We start from the raw sequence: 13,194 nt of genomic DNA on the forward strand, positions 1-13,194 counted from the left end.
TCAAAGTCATATGAAGGCGATAGTCTCCTTTTTGATTCCAAGAGTACTCTTTCTCGTCTCAGGCTACTAATTTCGAGGCCTATTGGTGCTGGTATAGATTAGTGTTCGCGGCCATTTGTGGTTTCGCTTTCGTGTGAACCTATACTAACACACCACCGACACCACAACCACCACCCCCAACCCCAACGACACCCACAACCTATCCTGGCGCAGCACCTCGCTCACGCTACGCTCCCTGCACGGCCTCGCCTCGTCGCTCAACCCCAACGACGGCGTCGAGGTGGCGCCCGTGCAGGCGTGGTTCGAGCTGGTGGGGCGGTTCGGCGCGGAGCGGGTCATGGCGACCGGGGTGCTGGAGCGGCTGAAGCGCGAGTTTGTGGGCGTGGTCAAGTGTTTGCATTATGGGGCGAGTATGGAGAGGGGGGCGTTTGAGAGCGTGGTGGGGAGGGTTTTGGGGGCGGGGTGATGGTGGTGGTGAGGTGAGGAGGTGAGGTGAGGTGAGGTGGGGGATGGGAAGCGGGGGGTGGTGGTTTGCTCTGGGCGCTAGCCAGGAAGTAAGCGCCGCGGGGAAAAAAGGGGGAGGGTTTGTCGTTGGTTGATGCTTCGGCATTGAGGAACCAGCGATGAACATCTGTGTTTCCCCTACTTGACTTTCCAGTGCTCGACCTGACAACAAAAGGGGAATTACGGTGTTTAGGGTTACAGAAGTCAGGGCCAATACCCGACACAACACGAAAGATTGGGAACACCATGCAACTCCATGTTCAGAAATGAGATTTTGAACTTGTTACTCACCGTTGGTGTTCATAATGACGCTTACCGGCGGGGGAAGGCAACCTCAAGGTAGCGGTTATTGACTTGGCAATATTTACTTGTCTCTGAGCATTCAACTCTTACCCCTGAGCAGCTGACTCCAGAGTGAAGCGACACGTCTCGCATGTAACCGCGGTGAGCGAGCGAGGTGTTCTATGCGATTCGCCCTCGGCTTCAGTTCATCTCGACAACACAAATCTCACTGTGACATTGCAGAAGAGATGTGCTGTGTGGCCCGAAGCGTCGAGTAGGCAATATATTGGACACCTCGTCCTACGCTTTGCTGCCTCGGTTGATATTCCGAGATAATCTGCTGACCGAGTCGCATCCTCAGAAGCTACCGCCAGCGCGAGCAATCAAGCAATTTGCACTCGCCCCTTGGTATGAAGTGACAGTGGAAGGATTGGTTCGAAGCATGGAGCGCGGGATGTGGTGGCGTTCGTGGTGCGTGGTGAAAGACCGTCGGTCTGGATGGGCTAACGGTCGGTCCATCGGTTCTTGGTAATGCGGCTGAGGCCGGGTGCTGGCCTGCTTTGGTCTTATTCCCGAACTCGAGCAAGACCAACGGTCGGACGATTTTACAGCCGGACTGACGCGACCCAAACGGCGAGATGTCGCATTGCAGCAGGGTTTTGGGCATTATGCATGAGGTCTCCACCACTTCGCGTTGGCCAAGGTGCGCGGCACGCCAGATCCGACGGGTTCATTGCAAGTTCGGGTCTTGATTGAGGGTTGGCTTGTTGACGCCCGATTTTGAGTTGCGGGTTCAAGGAATCCAGATGAGGCAAGGCGCATTCATGATTCAATAGTGCCGTGTGCGCGATTGGCGCCAGGTGAGCAGGAGAGCCCCGGGATTTTGCTCGTCAGATTTCTGCTGCTGTGTTGTTGAACGTCAGATCGACAGCAAGCGGCCAGTGGGGTGCAGGCAGATACGAGTCGAGATTCTGCAAGCAGGGGGGTCTTCATGTCGAGTGGGACGGGTGGTCAATTGCCCCTCACGCCGCCGTGGGAAGCCTAAGAACTGAAGGATTTGGCCATGATAAAGACCGGTCCTACTACACAGTACTGTGGTGCAATGAGGGGAATTTAGAGTTTTGTGACGCCCAGAACAGCTCACGGGAGTCGATCCGAGATCAGAGCTGGACCACGATGATCTGGCGATCTGTCAATCCTTGACCAACTCTGAAGATCACCCGTGGGGCTAACATGGTGGAGGACCTGGCGGTTCCAGTCACGGAATCGACGAGAAAGGCATCGGATGCCGACCTGAAAACCCTTGAATTCGACCGAACACCGTCCGGCAGCCGGCGCATCCACACAGTGGCGAACGGGGAATGCGTCCGGTGTGGGGGAAAAGGCTCGGTGGCTCGTTCGATTCGATGCACAGAAAGATGGACATGCCAGCGTGCTCACCCGGTGGAGAGCGCCCAAAAATAGGGCTCTTTCAACACGTGTCGCCCATGCCTTCTTGGACATTGGACATGTCTTCCTGGATAATTACCTAGTTAAAATGTTTTGGCAAGCCGCAAACATCGGGGGAGCCGGGAAGGCCGGTAAGGGTGCCAGGTATGGAATGGAAGATCGGGTTTGTTGTTCCATTTTTCTTTTTGTGTTAGGAAAAGAGCAACACCAAAAGCTGATATTCCGTGCCTTCTCACACTACAGAGGTTGGTTGGTTCTCTTGATTATTCTTGCCTCTGTCAATCTTGTTGGAACCCATCTCGGGCAAGCGCGGCGTTGCGGGAACAGACCGGCCAAGCCCCGCGCTGTCCTTTTTCGTGCATTCAGCTCATGCTTTGTGAAATTCTCGAACCATCCCCCAACCAATGAACAACCACCACAGTTGGGGGATGAATTCTCGTTGCTCCAAAAGTGCCCACCAGCAGACGGCTCTCTTCGACTTCCCTTATTTCGCTGATGGATCCGGACCATCAATTCTGAGTTGTCCGTTCGGCCCAATAGTTGGCCCCGAAGCGGGGATCACACATTCAATAATCAGTCAATCTTGGATGGGGGACGAGACAACCACCATTCAGTGCATCGATGGTCAATTGACGTCGCTGCTCACTTCTCGTATTAATCATGGATGTGCAGCCACAAGCCTGGTGTCACAAGCCGTCCATGCAGTCACCTTTTCCAACGGATGCCGCATTGGCCAACTCGTCCGAACCATCGCCGACAAGCAGGGGCCAAGACAGACTCGGCAGTCCCCACAGCAAGGGATTTGCGGTTCCTGGATCCTGGATGGGGCACGAGAGCGAGCCCGATCTGGACTTGCATCTTGGCGCCTTCATCTCCACATCAGGCCGTTCAGCCTTAGCTGGCTATCTGTCGGTCAACCAGGGCCATGACGGACAGCTTGTGAACCAAAGCACAGATCGACATACTGTGGACGGCGACTGTCCGGGCATCGAGATGGAACCGTTGTGAAGTCACTAAAGCCAAGAAGATGGATGGTTGTTGCTGCCAGATCCACGAAGCCACCGATGTCTGCATCTCGCACGGCCGGCGCCAGATTATTCCAGCCGGAGCCACCCTCGTCATTTCTTCAAGCGCCCCAAGGCCGCGCGCCAGAGAAAAACCCAGGGGCGAGACTGCGAAATCGACGGAGGCACGAAGTAACCCACTCGCTTTGATATTCAGAGGGCGGCTGTCGTGGCGGGCACTGGATGTAAATTACGGGTGATGCGGATGAGCTGCACGGTTCGATGCCCTGAGGATCCCTGCCGTTGCTCCCTCGCACAACCCCCTGCAATCGTGGACACCGCCGCCCTATCCAGACTCGTCCCACTCCTCTCGCTTCTTCCCTTGGCCAGACGACCCAAACCCATTCCGCTCTGGGCTTGCTTGGCCACTCGCGCGGCCCTTGGACCGCTAGTTCGGTGGGGCTTCCCCCTGTCCGTCCCGTTCCCAGAGAACAGGAAGAGCGCCCGTCGTTCTCGGGCGTGTCACCCATCGCGGGCTCGGCACGGCGGACCCGCCTCGTGGCTGAGAGAGAGTGTGTATATTTTGAAATGTCACCCCCCACATTCGCTCCTCGCTTCCTCTTTGACTCTGCTTTGCCTTGACCCTGACGCTCGTTTGTCCTGTCCTGTTTGTTGGTGTCGGCGCCCGGTCTTCGGACGCAACAGTCTTCATCATGAAGGCCTCACCGTCAAGGACGGTCTTTTCGTCCCTCCTCCTGTCATCCGTAAGGGTTCTCCGGACATAGAATTAGCCCCATTCGATGTCTATAGGCCGAAGACGAATTATGTTGCTGACCTGCCCGATAGCTCCCACTCTCGCTTGCCCAACTCGCCATTCCCGAGGAACTTCCGGGAGCCTGGAGTTACGAAGGATGTTATACCGATGTGCCCGGCCGGACTATCAATAGCGCCTCCTATGCCGATGGCGAGGACATGACGACCGAGTCCTGTCTCGCGTTTTGCTCTTCCAAGGGTTTCCCGTATGCCGGGACAGAGTACTCGGTAGAATGCTTCTGCGGCAGCAGCCTTGCGGCCGGCGCGGCCAAGGTTGCTGATTCGACCTGCAACATGGCTTGCTCAGGAGATGCTGCTCAGCCTTGCGGAGCTGGGGGCCACCTCTCGCTCTTCCACACCACCGAAGTATCCGGACCAGCAGCAAACCCGGGCGTCAACGACTACAACCACATGGGCTGTTATACCGAGGGAAAGACTGGCCGCGCGCTTACCTACGGCGCCGGCCTCGCAAGTGCTGACTTGACCGTTAGCCAAGTGCACGGCTGCCTGCCGCGCGGCCAACTACATTCTCGCCGGTGTTGAGTATGGCGGAGAATGCTGTAAGTCGTGTTGTGGTCCATGGTTTGGGGCGAGCTTGGGCTGATCTCGACAGATTGCGGCAACAGTATCGCGAACGGCGCTATTCCGGCCACCAGCGGCTGCAGTATGGTCTGCAATGGCGACAGCAGCGAGTTCTGCGGTGGCCCAGACCGTCTCAATGTGTACAACTACCAGGATCAGTACAACCCGACCGCGACCTCGACAGCCCCTCCGTGAGCCCCCCCGCGCATGAATAACTCCTGTACCGGGGCATCTACTAACAAAGTGTAGGGCCCCTACTGGCGGCGGAGGCAACCCCGGCCCGGCGGCCGGGCCGTCTCAGCCCGAGACGATTGCCAACTACGACTGGTACGGATGCCGGACTGAGGCGACAGGCACGCGCGCCCTGAGTGCTGCCACTTTCGCTTCTGACGACATGACGCTCGAGGCCTGCCAGGCGTTCTGCTCCGCTTACACCTACTTCGGCGTCGAGTACGGGCGCGAATGCTACTGCGGCAACAGCTTCAATGCCGGTTCTGTGGCCGCCTCTGCGAGCGACTGCAGCATGACTTGCCCGGGCGACGCCGACCAGTACTGTGGTGCTGGCAATCGCCTGTCTGTCTACGCTAGGACGGCACTGCGCCACCTCTGAGCTCACAGAGCCCGCCGGGTCGACGTCGAGCTCTCCGCCTCCCGTCGTCACCGGTATCCCCGAGGGATGGTCTTACCAGATGCTGGATTGATGGAAAGCAGGACGTATCTCTCCGTATCAGGTTTCCGACAGCCAGAACCAACAGCCAGTCGGCTTGGGTCAGCGCCTGCGCTGCGGCTGGCTACAGCATTTCCGGCGCTGAGTATGGGGTGCAGTGCTTCTGCGGCAACGCCATCTACAACGGCGGCGTCAAGACCGCCGAATCGGACTGCAGCACGGCTTGCCCAGGCGCGCCGAGCCAGAAGTGCGGTGCTGGTGACCGTCTAAGCATTGTCTCCAACGGCACCCCCGAAATCTACGCTCCCCCGGCTCCGCAGCAGACCGTCGGCGACTGGGTCTACCAGGGCTGCGCCGTGGATAACATCAACGACAAGCGGACTTTCTACTGGCAGATATTTTTCCCTGGTGTCATGACGCCCAAGATGTGCCTGGACCGCTGTGCCGAGTTCGGTTACCACGCCGCCGGCCTCGAGTACGGTGAGGAATGCTACTGCGGTGACCCGGCCAACATGGCTGCCCGTGGCTCCACCTTCCGCCCGGAGTCCGAGTGTGCCATCCCCTGCGTCGGCAACGCGTCGGCCATCTGCGGTGGCCTTGCCCGCCTCACGACCTACTTCTGGACTGGCACTCCGTTTTACACGTGGGACTTCCCTACGGATTACCGTGCCGGCGAGTATCGGTTCTTGGTCGACGGCGTCAACATCCCGCTCATCACTCAGGAGACCATCACCGGCAAGGTCTCGTTCATTTCCAAGGGCGCGACAGGCCCCGGAAACGAGACGGGCGCCTATGAGTTCGACCCCTCCACGCTGACTTTCCGCACGCTCCACATCAAGACCGATGTCTTCTGCGCCGCCGGTGTGACCCTGCCCGACAAGGGCGGTCGCCAGCTCAACATCGGTGGCTGGGCCGGTGATGCCACCTACGGCACTCGCCTGTACTGGCCTGATGGCTCGCCCGGCGTCCCCGGCACCCACGATTGGCAGGAGAATGTCAACGTGCTCAAGCTCCAGGCCGGCCGCTGGTATCCCAGTGCCATGATCATGGCCAACGGCTCCGTCATGGTCATCGGCGGCTCTATCGGCTCCAATGACGCTGCTACTCCTTCCATCGAGATTTTGCCCTACACCGGACAGGCGCCGCTCTACATGGACTGGCTGGACCGCACCCACCCCAACAACCTGTACCCCTTCCTCTGCGTCCTGCCTGGCGGCGGCATCTTCGTTCAGTACTGGAACGAGGCGAGAATCCTCGACCCCGTTACTTTCGCGACTATCAAGGAGCTGCCCAACGCGCCCGGCGCCCCCAATGATCCCAAGGGTGGCCGCACATATCCCCTCGAGGGCGCCGCGGTGCTCCTGCCCCAGAAGTACCCCTACACCGACCCTCTCGGTTTCTTAGTCTGTGGCGGCTCGACCGAGGGCCCCGGTAACGCGCTCGACAACTGCGTGTCCATCTATCCCGAGGCGGCGAACCCAAAGTGGGAGATCGAGCGCCTGCCGTCGTTCCGTGTCATGTCCTGCATGGCCCCGCTGCCCGACGGCACTTACCTGATCGCCAACGGCGCGCTCCACGGCGTAGCCGGCTTCGGCCTCGGCGTCGGCCCCAACCTCAACGCGCTCATCTACAACCCGGAGAAGCCGCTCGGCTCGCGCATCACGGTCGCGGCCAACACGACGATCGCGCGCATGTACCACTCGGAGGCCATCACGCTCCTCGACGGTCGCGTCCTCATCTCGGGCTCCAACCCGGAGGACGGCGTCAACCCGGAGGAGTACCGGGTCGAGGTGTTCATGCCGCCGTACCTCCTCAGCGGCAAGCCGCGGCCGACCTTCACCATCGCCAACAAAGACTGGGCGTGGGGCCAGACGGGCATCCCCTTCACGCTGGGGGCGGCGGCGCGCAACGGCGCCATCACCGCCACCCTCCTGGGCTCCGTGTCCAGCACGCACGGCAACTCGATGGGCGCGCGCACCCTCATGCCCCGCGTCTCGTGCACCGGCACCTCGTGCACCGTCGACGCCCCAACCACGGCCAACATCGCGCCCCCCGGCTGGTACCAGTTCTTTGTGCTGGACGGCGGCGTGCCCGCGGTCGGTGTCTATGTGCGCATCGGCGGCGACCCGGCCCAGATCGGTAACTGGCCGCAGGGCCCTGACTTTACTACCCCGGGTGTTTAAGAGACGGGGGAGGGGGAAGAGGGCATGATGATGTATGTCTCTTGTCTTGAAAGAAAGTTGAGCTCTGCGTCTCGCGTCGTCATGATGGGTGGTGTCTTTTGTTTCTCTACTTATCTGATTGAGATGATGTCGAACTGCAGCGCGTCTATTTGGTAATTTGTTTTTTTGAATATATATACACCTTAATCGCTGGCCTGTGCTTGGGCCAAACACATATCACCCCCTTTTCCCACATTTCCCTGCAGTCCCGTCGTCGGTGCCATCGAAGTTGAATGGATTTGGATCAATCTCATTTGCAATCGCTCAAAACCCAACACTGCTCTCGGGGAATCTTTGTTTTTGTCTGACCCAAGACCAGCTCACTAACTACCTAGCCTGCCTGCCCGAGTGCTTCTTCTACCTCCCTGGCATACCTAGGTAAGTAGGGTGATGTTGCGAGGGAGAGCAGAACCACACGACAGGTGCAGCACATCTTCTAGACCTTGTGAACAATGTTCGTTATGCGGCGGGCGTTCCTGCTTAGTGAGATGGTTTGAAAAGACTCGATTGGCCGATTCGCTCGGAACCTGTTCTGAGCTTGTCTTCACTGGCTGATTGATCGGGAACATGCTACCTGCCACAAAACCAAAACAGCTGGGAAGTCTTCATTCAATAATTCTATGCCTACCTATGTATTTAAACCTTTCTCGCTACGTTCCCACCTCCAGTTTCAGGAAGGAATCAATGCACGCCACATACACCACACACACCACACGGCACACTGCTTGACAGGTACCGAATATCCACAACGTCCCCAACATCAAGGCCGATTATAAGATGGCGAACTTACTCCCCGTTCCAGTCGAGAACTTTCTTATGATTCTAGATGAGTTTCCTCAATCGTCACTCATATCATCCGATCGGACTTGCAAAGGGGCGTGGGCCGCCGTCGAACCGCTACTCTATCGCAGCATCACCTTCGAGTTCACGAAATACAAGTGGTATAATACCATTCAGCCGGTCCCGCTAGAGGATCCGATACACTCTTTTTTCTGAGCCATTCGCCAACGACCAGCTCGAGCTAGTTATGTCAAGGCTGCCACATTCCTCAGTCTCCCTGAGCTCATTACCCGCAGCGAACCCCCGCCCTCCGATGTAAGATCTTTATGGTTAGAAACGTTGGATACCCTCGATCGAAACGGTACATGGGCAAAGACTTCGACAATCCGGGGTCATGTCGATGAAGGAGAGCTCTATGGTTTTCTGCCGATTCTCTTGGCCTTCCTTCCCGAACTCGAGACACTGGTAAAGGATCATTTGATGACGCCGTCATGGGACATCTCTTGATGCTAAAAAAAGTCGTTATCCGGAACAATGTCAACTGGGACATATGCCCCACGTCTGGCTCCAGTGGGCCAAATCTCGTTTGCCTTCCTCGCCTCGAGCACCTTTCGACCGTCTTCTCACACGTCCGTGGCGAGTTGGTCGCTAACGCCAACCTCCCAGCCCTTCGGACGCTCGAACTAACGGATCATGTTTCAGACCCGTCAACTACCAAGGAGCTGCTTGCTAAAACACCCAAACTGGAGCGTTTCAGCTATTTTTTGGTCGAGGACACAGACTCTCTCCTGTGGAGCGATGTCGACGACACAGCACATGAGGATGAGTGGTCCGCCTTTGCCACGAACTTGGGCGGCGTTGCCGCAACGCTAAGGGTACTAAAGATATACGTCGATTCCAAGCCGCCTGATTACCCAGAGAGATTTGAGGACCCGGAGACCGGTGCGTGGGCGAAAAATGCCTCGAACCGTCGAGGGGCCATCGGTTCTCTCACACACCTGCACAACCTGACTAAACTGGAAATACCCATGCATGTACTCTTCGGCTATCGCCCACACGGCACCAGGCTTCGGCACATACTGCCACCTAGCCTGAGAAAGCTCTACCTACGCGACGACTTCGCCTACTCGGGGGATATATATGATGCCCCTCCCAAATTAGTTATTCCAGCCTTGCAGTCATACCTCCTCGAGTCCGAGCCCGACGGCAAGGTGCTCTCCCTGCAAGAACTCCACTTCAAACTGAGAACAAGCGACATGGAAGATGGACTACAAATCGACGAGCAGCATCCCCTTAGGCGTCTGGAGAGCGTTGCTCGGCAAGCGGGGGTGAGATGCACGGTACGCTTCCGCGTGGAGCACGCAGCTTCCTGTCCCCCGAGTATGAGTGTATTATGTGGATGAAATGGTTTTGTATGACCCTAACGCCGTTTTCCCGGCTGGCGGGACGACCGAAACCGTCATGGATTCGACTCGTTACCCCACGAGGCATCGGTTGAAGAGAGCAGGATATCGCTTCTTCTCCTCGTTCGACGGGCCACTTCGATACTCGTAGCTATTCTATATCAATCATTTTCCTTAACACCTACCTAACAACCCAAAGACCTGTTTGTTTATAATCAACCCAACTCCCGCCGGGCCATCTGCATCCGCTTCCTGTTCCGCTGCTCCAGCAGCATCAACTGTGCCTGATATTCCCGGGCTTCCTGGCTCTGGTCGGTCAGCACCGGTTCGCGGCCCTCCTTGTCCCGTGCATGCTTGTCGGCACCCCTCTGGAGGAGCAGCGCTCCGGCCGTCGGGCTGGCCACGTGCAGCAGCGTCCGGCCTTCGTGATCCCGCGCTTCCGTGTCGGCCCCCTTGTCGAGAAGCAGCTCCGCGACGATGCTGTCCATGGCCGTGGCGACGATGTGCAGTGGCGTCTGCCCGTCCTCGTCGGCGGCCTCCGTGTTGGCGCCGCTGTCGATCAGCAGCCGGGTGATGGCCGCGTTGTTGGTTGCCGAGGCGGTGTGGAGCGGTGTTTGGTGTTTGTCGTTCACTGCGTCTTGATCGGCGCCGTAGTCTAGAAGCAGCGTTATAACGGCCTCATCCTCGCGTGAGGCGGCGATATGTAGTAGTGTTGATCCCTGATGGTCCGCGGCGTTCTTGTTGGCGCCGCTTTCCAGCAGAAGGCTGGCGATGGCCTCCTGCTTTTGAGCAGCAGCTGCATAGACCGGTGTTAACCCATCCATGTCTGCCGCGTCCATGTTGGCGCCATTAGCGATGAGCAGCCGTACGATACCCTCCTCCCCATTTGCAGCGGCAACGTGTAGTGCTGTTCCGCCTCTCATATCCCCCAGGTTCACATCTGCAAGACTGCGGATCAGCAGCTTTGCGAGCTCGTCGTCGCCTGCTAGGGCCGCTATGTGTAACGGTGACCGTCCAAGTTCATCCTTCGCCTCGTACTGGGCTGTCCTGTAGAATTCGCCATCCTCTGGGAACATATTCGCCGGTTGGAGGAGCCAATACCATGCGTCACTCGTCTGTTTCCAGTGATTAATTCTCGCTAGCTGCTCGGCGTGTTGTTTCACGAGCGTAACGACCTCCTTCGGCTCGGGGAGCAGCTTCTCGGCGCTGAATGGCGGGATGATGCTCAGGTAGATCTGATCTAGACTTCCGAGTCCCGTATTTCGAATCTCCTGAGCCATGGTTGACAGATGCCTGTCCCAGAGTGTGAAACTCCCTCGAGTGTTGCTGTTGCCGGTGTCGTCGGTTCGTAATTCCGTGATGCGCTCGCCCGGCCTCTTTGCTACCTCCTTTGCCACAGCCCACATGAATTCTGAGAACATGGCGTGAGCATACAGCGACATGATGGGCTCATGGGCTTCTACCGCCAAGCAGAGTTCCGGATCAGAGTCAACGTCACTGTGTAGTGATGATGCCTTGCAATCGATATCCGGCCATTCCTCCCCATCCTGAACTGTCTTGGCTGTCTCAGCTGTCTCGGCTGTCTCGGCTGTCGCGGCTGTGTCGCCATCGGTGATCCCATACCCAATGAGTCTATAACTATTCACATTGTAGTGCATGTTCCACACCTTATTCCACAACATAAACCAGCCTGCCTTGACTAGTTCATTCCTGCGGATGGACGGGTTCATCTTGTTGTAAGAAAGTACCCGGTAACTAAGTGGCCGTCAATATTTTCACTTTTTGCCCGCACGGTTCAAGAATATCAACCCCCCGAAAGCAATCACTCGGTAGACTGTGCCAATAACCAACAGTATGCTGCCGTCAGACCTCAGATTAGCCCGAATGCCCGTTGAGATCAGCCATAAGTATTAAAGTATATGTAACTCACCCAATGTCCATGCTGAAACGACCCTGTACATAACATGTCCAACTGGCAGCAAGGTCCAGATCGTACAAGTGGCTCATGATAGCCAAGTATTTATCAAAGTAGACCTCGGTCAACCATACCTGAGGAACAAGAAGCGACTGTTAGCACCGAACCTGCATGCTCATGCCCCATGTAACTAAACCCAACTCACCCCGGGGCACAACCGCCACAGCCACTCAAGATGCCACTCCTTGACCAGGTACAGCGGTGGGCCATACCCCCCCCAGACACCAATAATCAGACTGATAATCATAGCCATCAGGGGCCCATCCTCGCGGCGCACAAGCATGGACATGATGGAAGCCAGGCCGTAGATGCAGTAAAATTACAGTAGTTTGGACAGGAGCATGCTCCAGAAGTGCATCCACGGCGTGGCCAGCACGCAGTAGAAGGTGGTGAAGTGCATGGCCGAGTTGGCCAGCCGCGGGAACGTCGCCAGCACCTTGCCCACGTAGTACGCCAGCCGCGAGTGCCCGGAGTTCACCTCGCGCCAGTAGATCTGCTCTGGAAAGTCAAACATATTAGTGGGCAGGCACTCATCATGAACCCCTGAGTCGACAGCAAAACCAAAAAAAAAGAAAAGAAAAACGCACTCTCCTCCCCAAAAGTCTTCACCCCCGGCGCGGCCGCCGCCAGGCCAATCTGGGGCACGAGCGTGTAGTTGAGCGCGCTCGACAGGAAGGGCTAGCGGCGCGTGGTAGGCGCCCTGGAAGTGGGTGCCCCTGTAGCTGCTGGGTACAGCGACAGCCCGATCAGCAGGCCGGCCACGGCCCCCCCCAAGATCTCCATCAGAAAGCTTGTCTTGCGCGCCCATTGCTGCTTGAGGGAGCGCGTGGAAGCAGAGGCGGCTCTGCTGGAGTTGGGAGGCGCCGCGGTTGGTGGGGGAGGTGGTTAGGGCGAGGAGGTTGTTGGGTATGTGTTGTTGTAGTTGTGCCTTTTCGCGGTCGAAGTCTGCGGTGAGCCTGAGTGCTGTGGACGCCAATGTCGAGGAGATCATCAAGGGTTGGTGTGGTTCCTTTGGCCCCTGGTGCGGTTGCGCTGCCGTGGCCTGAGATAATATCCAGCACGGCGTCGGCCAGGGTGGACTTCTCCGACAGCCCAAAGCCCATCTCGGAGAAGTGGTTCGTCAGCCCGGCAACACCGCCGTGGTAAATTTGGTGACCCCTGTGTAGCACCGTCAACCCATCAAGAAGATCCAAAACCTCAGGCCTCGGCTGGTGGATGATACACATGACAGTCACTCCCAGAGTGGACAACCTCTTTAACAACGCCATAATTGCCAGCGCAGCACTGACATCCAAACCACTGGTCGGCTCATTGAGGAAGAGAGCCATCGGCGCGGCGGCGAGCTCGAGGCCGATACTAACGCGCTTGCGCTGGCCGCCCGAGATAGAAGAAGCGAGGGAGGTCATGTTGGACACGATGGACAAGGCCAAGACGGATATTCTGGACTTTGATTCGGTGGAGTTGTTGTAGAGAAGTGAAGGGCCATCACGCGAGTATGGTGGATGCGGTGGAC

The 13,194-nt window shown here is 57.5% G+C and overlaps 5 protein-coding genes across 5 annotated transcripts in view; 3 read left to right on the top strand and 2 right to left on the bottom strand.

Annotated features, from left to right (window-relative positions):
• CHGG_01536 (uncharacterized protein) overlaps positions 1-466 on the top strand; it is a gene marked incomplete at both ends in the record, with an annotated part of 5,164 nt that extends 4,698 nt beyond the window's left edge. The window contains 2 exons of the mRNA XM_001220756.1: positions 63-91; positions 214-466. Of these exons, the coding sequence (XP_001220757.1) occupies positions 63-91; positions 214-466 (282 nt within the window). The remainder of the gene's footprint in view (positions 1-62; positions 92-213) is intronic.
• Positions 467-2,940: 2,474 nt separating this feature from the next.
• CHGG_01537 (uncharacterized protein) lies at positions 2,941-3,357 on the bottom strand (the record flags this gene model as incomplete). Its single annotated transcript, XM_001220757.1, has 2 exons — positions 2,941-3,107; positions 3,201-3,357. The coding sequence occupies 2 exons, from the start codon at positions 3,355-3,357 to the stop codon at positions 2,941-2,943; spliced, it is 324 nt and encodes a 107-aa protein (XP_001220758.1).
• Positions 3,358-3,952: 595 nt separating this feature from the next.
• CHGG_01538 (uncharacterized protein) lies at positions 3,953-7,484 on the top strand (the record flags this gene model as incomplete). The annotated part of the gene is made up of 6 exons (XM_001220758.1): positions 3,953-4,003; positions 4,086-4,470; positions 4,544-4,612; positions 4,666-4,825; positions 4,884-5,183; positions 5,432-7,484. The coding sequence occupies 6 exons, from the start codon at positions 3,953-3,955 to the stop codon at positions 7,482-7,484; spliced, it is 3,018 nt and encodes a 1,005-aa protein (XP_001220759.1).
• Positions 7,485-8,794: 1,310 nt separating this feature from the next.
• Positions 8,795-9,706, top strand: CHGG_01539 (uncharacterized protein; the record flags this gene model as incomplete). The annotated part of the gene is made up of 1 exon (XM_001220759.1): positions 8,795-9,706. One exon carries the CDS (start codon positions 8,795-8,797, stop codon positions 9,704-9,706), a length of 912 nt encoding a protein of 303 aa, XP_001220760.1.
• Positions 9,707-9,921: 215 nt separating this feature from the next.
• CHGG_01540 (uncharacterized protein) lies at positions 9,922-13,087 on the bottom strand (the record flags this gene model as incomplete). The annotated part of the gene is made up of 6 exons (XM_001220760.1): positions 9,922-11,344; positions 11,637-11,755; positions 11,827-11,917; positions 12,005-12,179; positions 12,269-12,359; positions 12,653-13,087. 6 exons carry the CDS (start codon positions 13,085-13,087, stop codon positions 9,922-9,924), a joined length of 2,334 nt encoding a protein of 777 aa, XP_001220761.1.
• Between the last annotated feature and the right edge of the window lie 107 nt (positions 13,088-13,194).

The sequence above is a fragment of the Chaetomium globosum genome, genomic scaffold, assembly GCF_000143365.1.
Source record: "Chaetomium globosum CBS 148.51 scaffold_1 genomic scaffold, whole genome shotgun sequence".
Taxonomy (NCBI): domain Eukaryota; kingdom Fungi; phylum Ascomycota; class Sordariomycetes; order Sordariales; family Chaetomiaceae; genus Chaetomium; species Chaetomium globosum.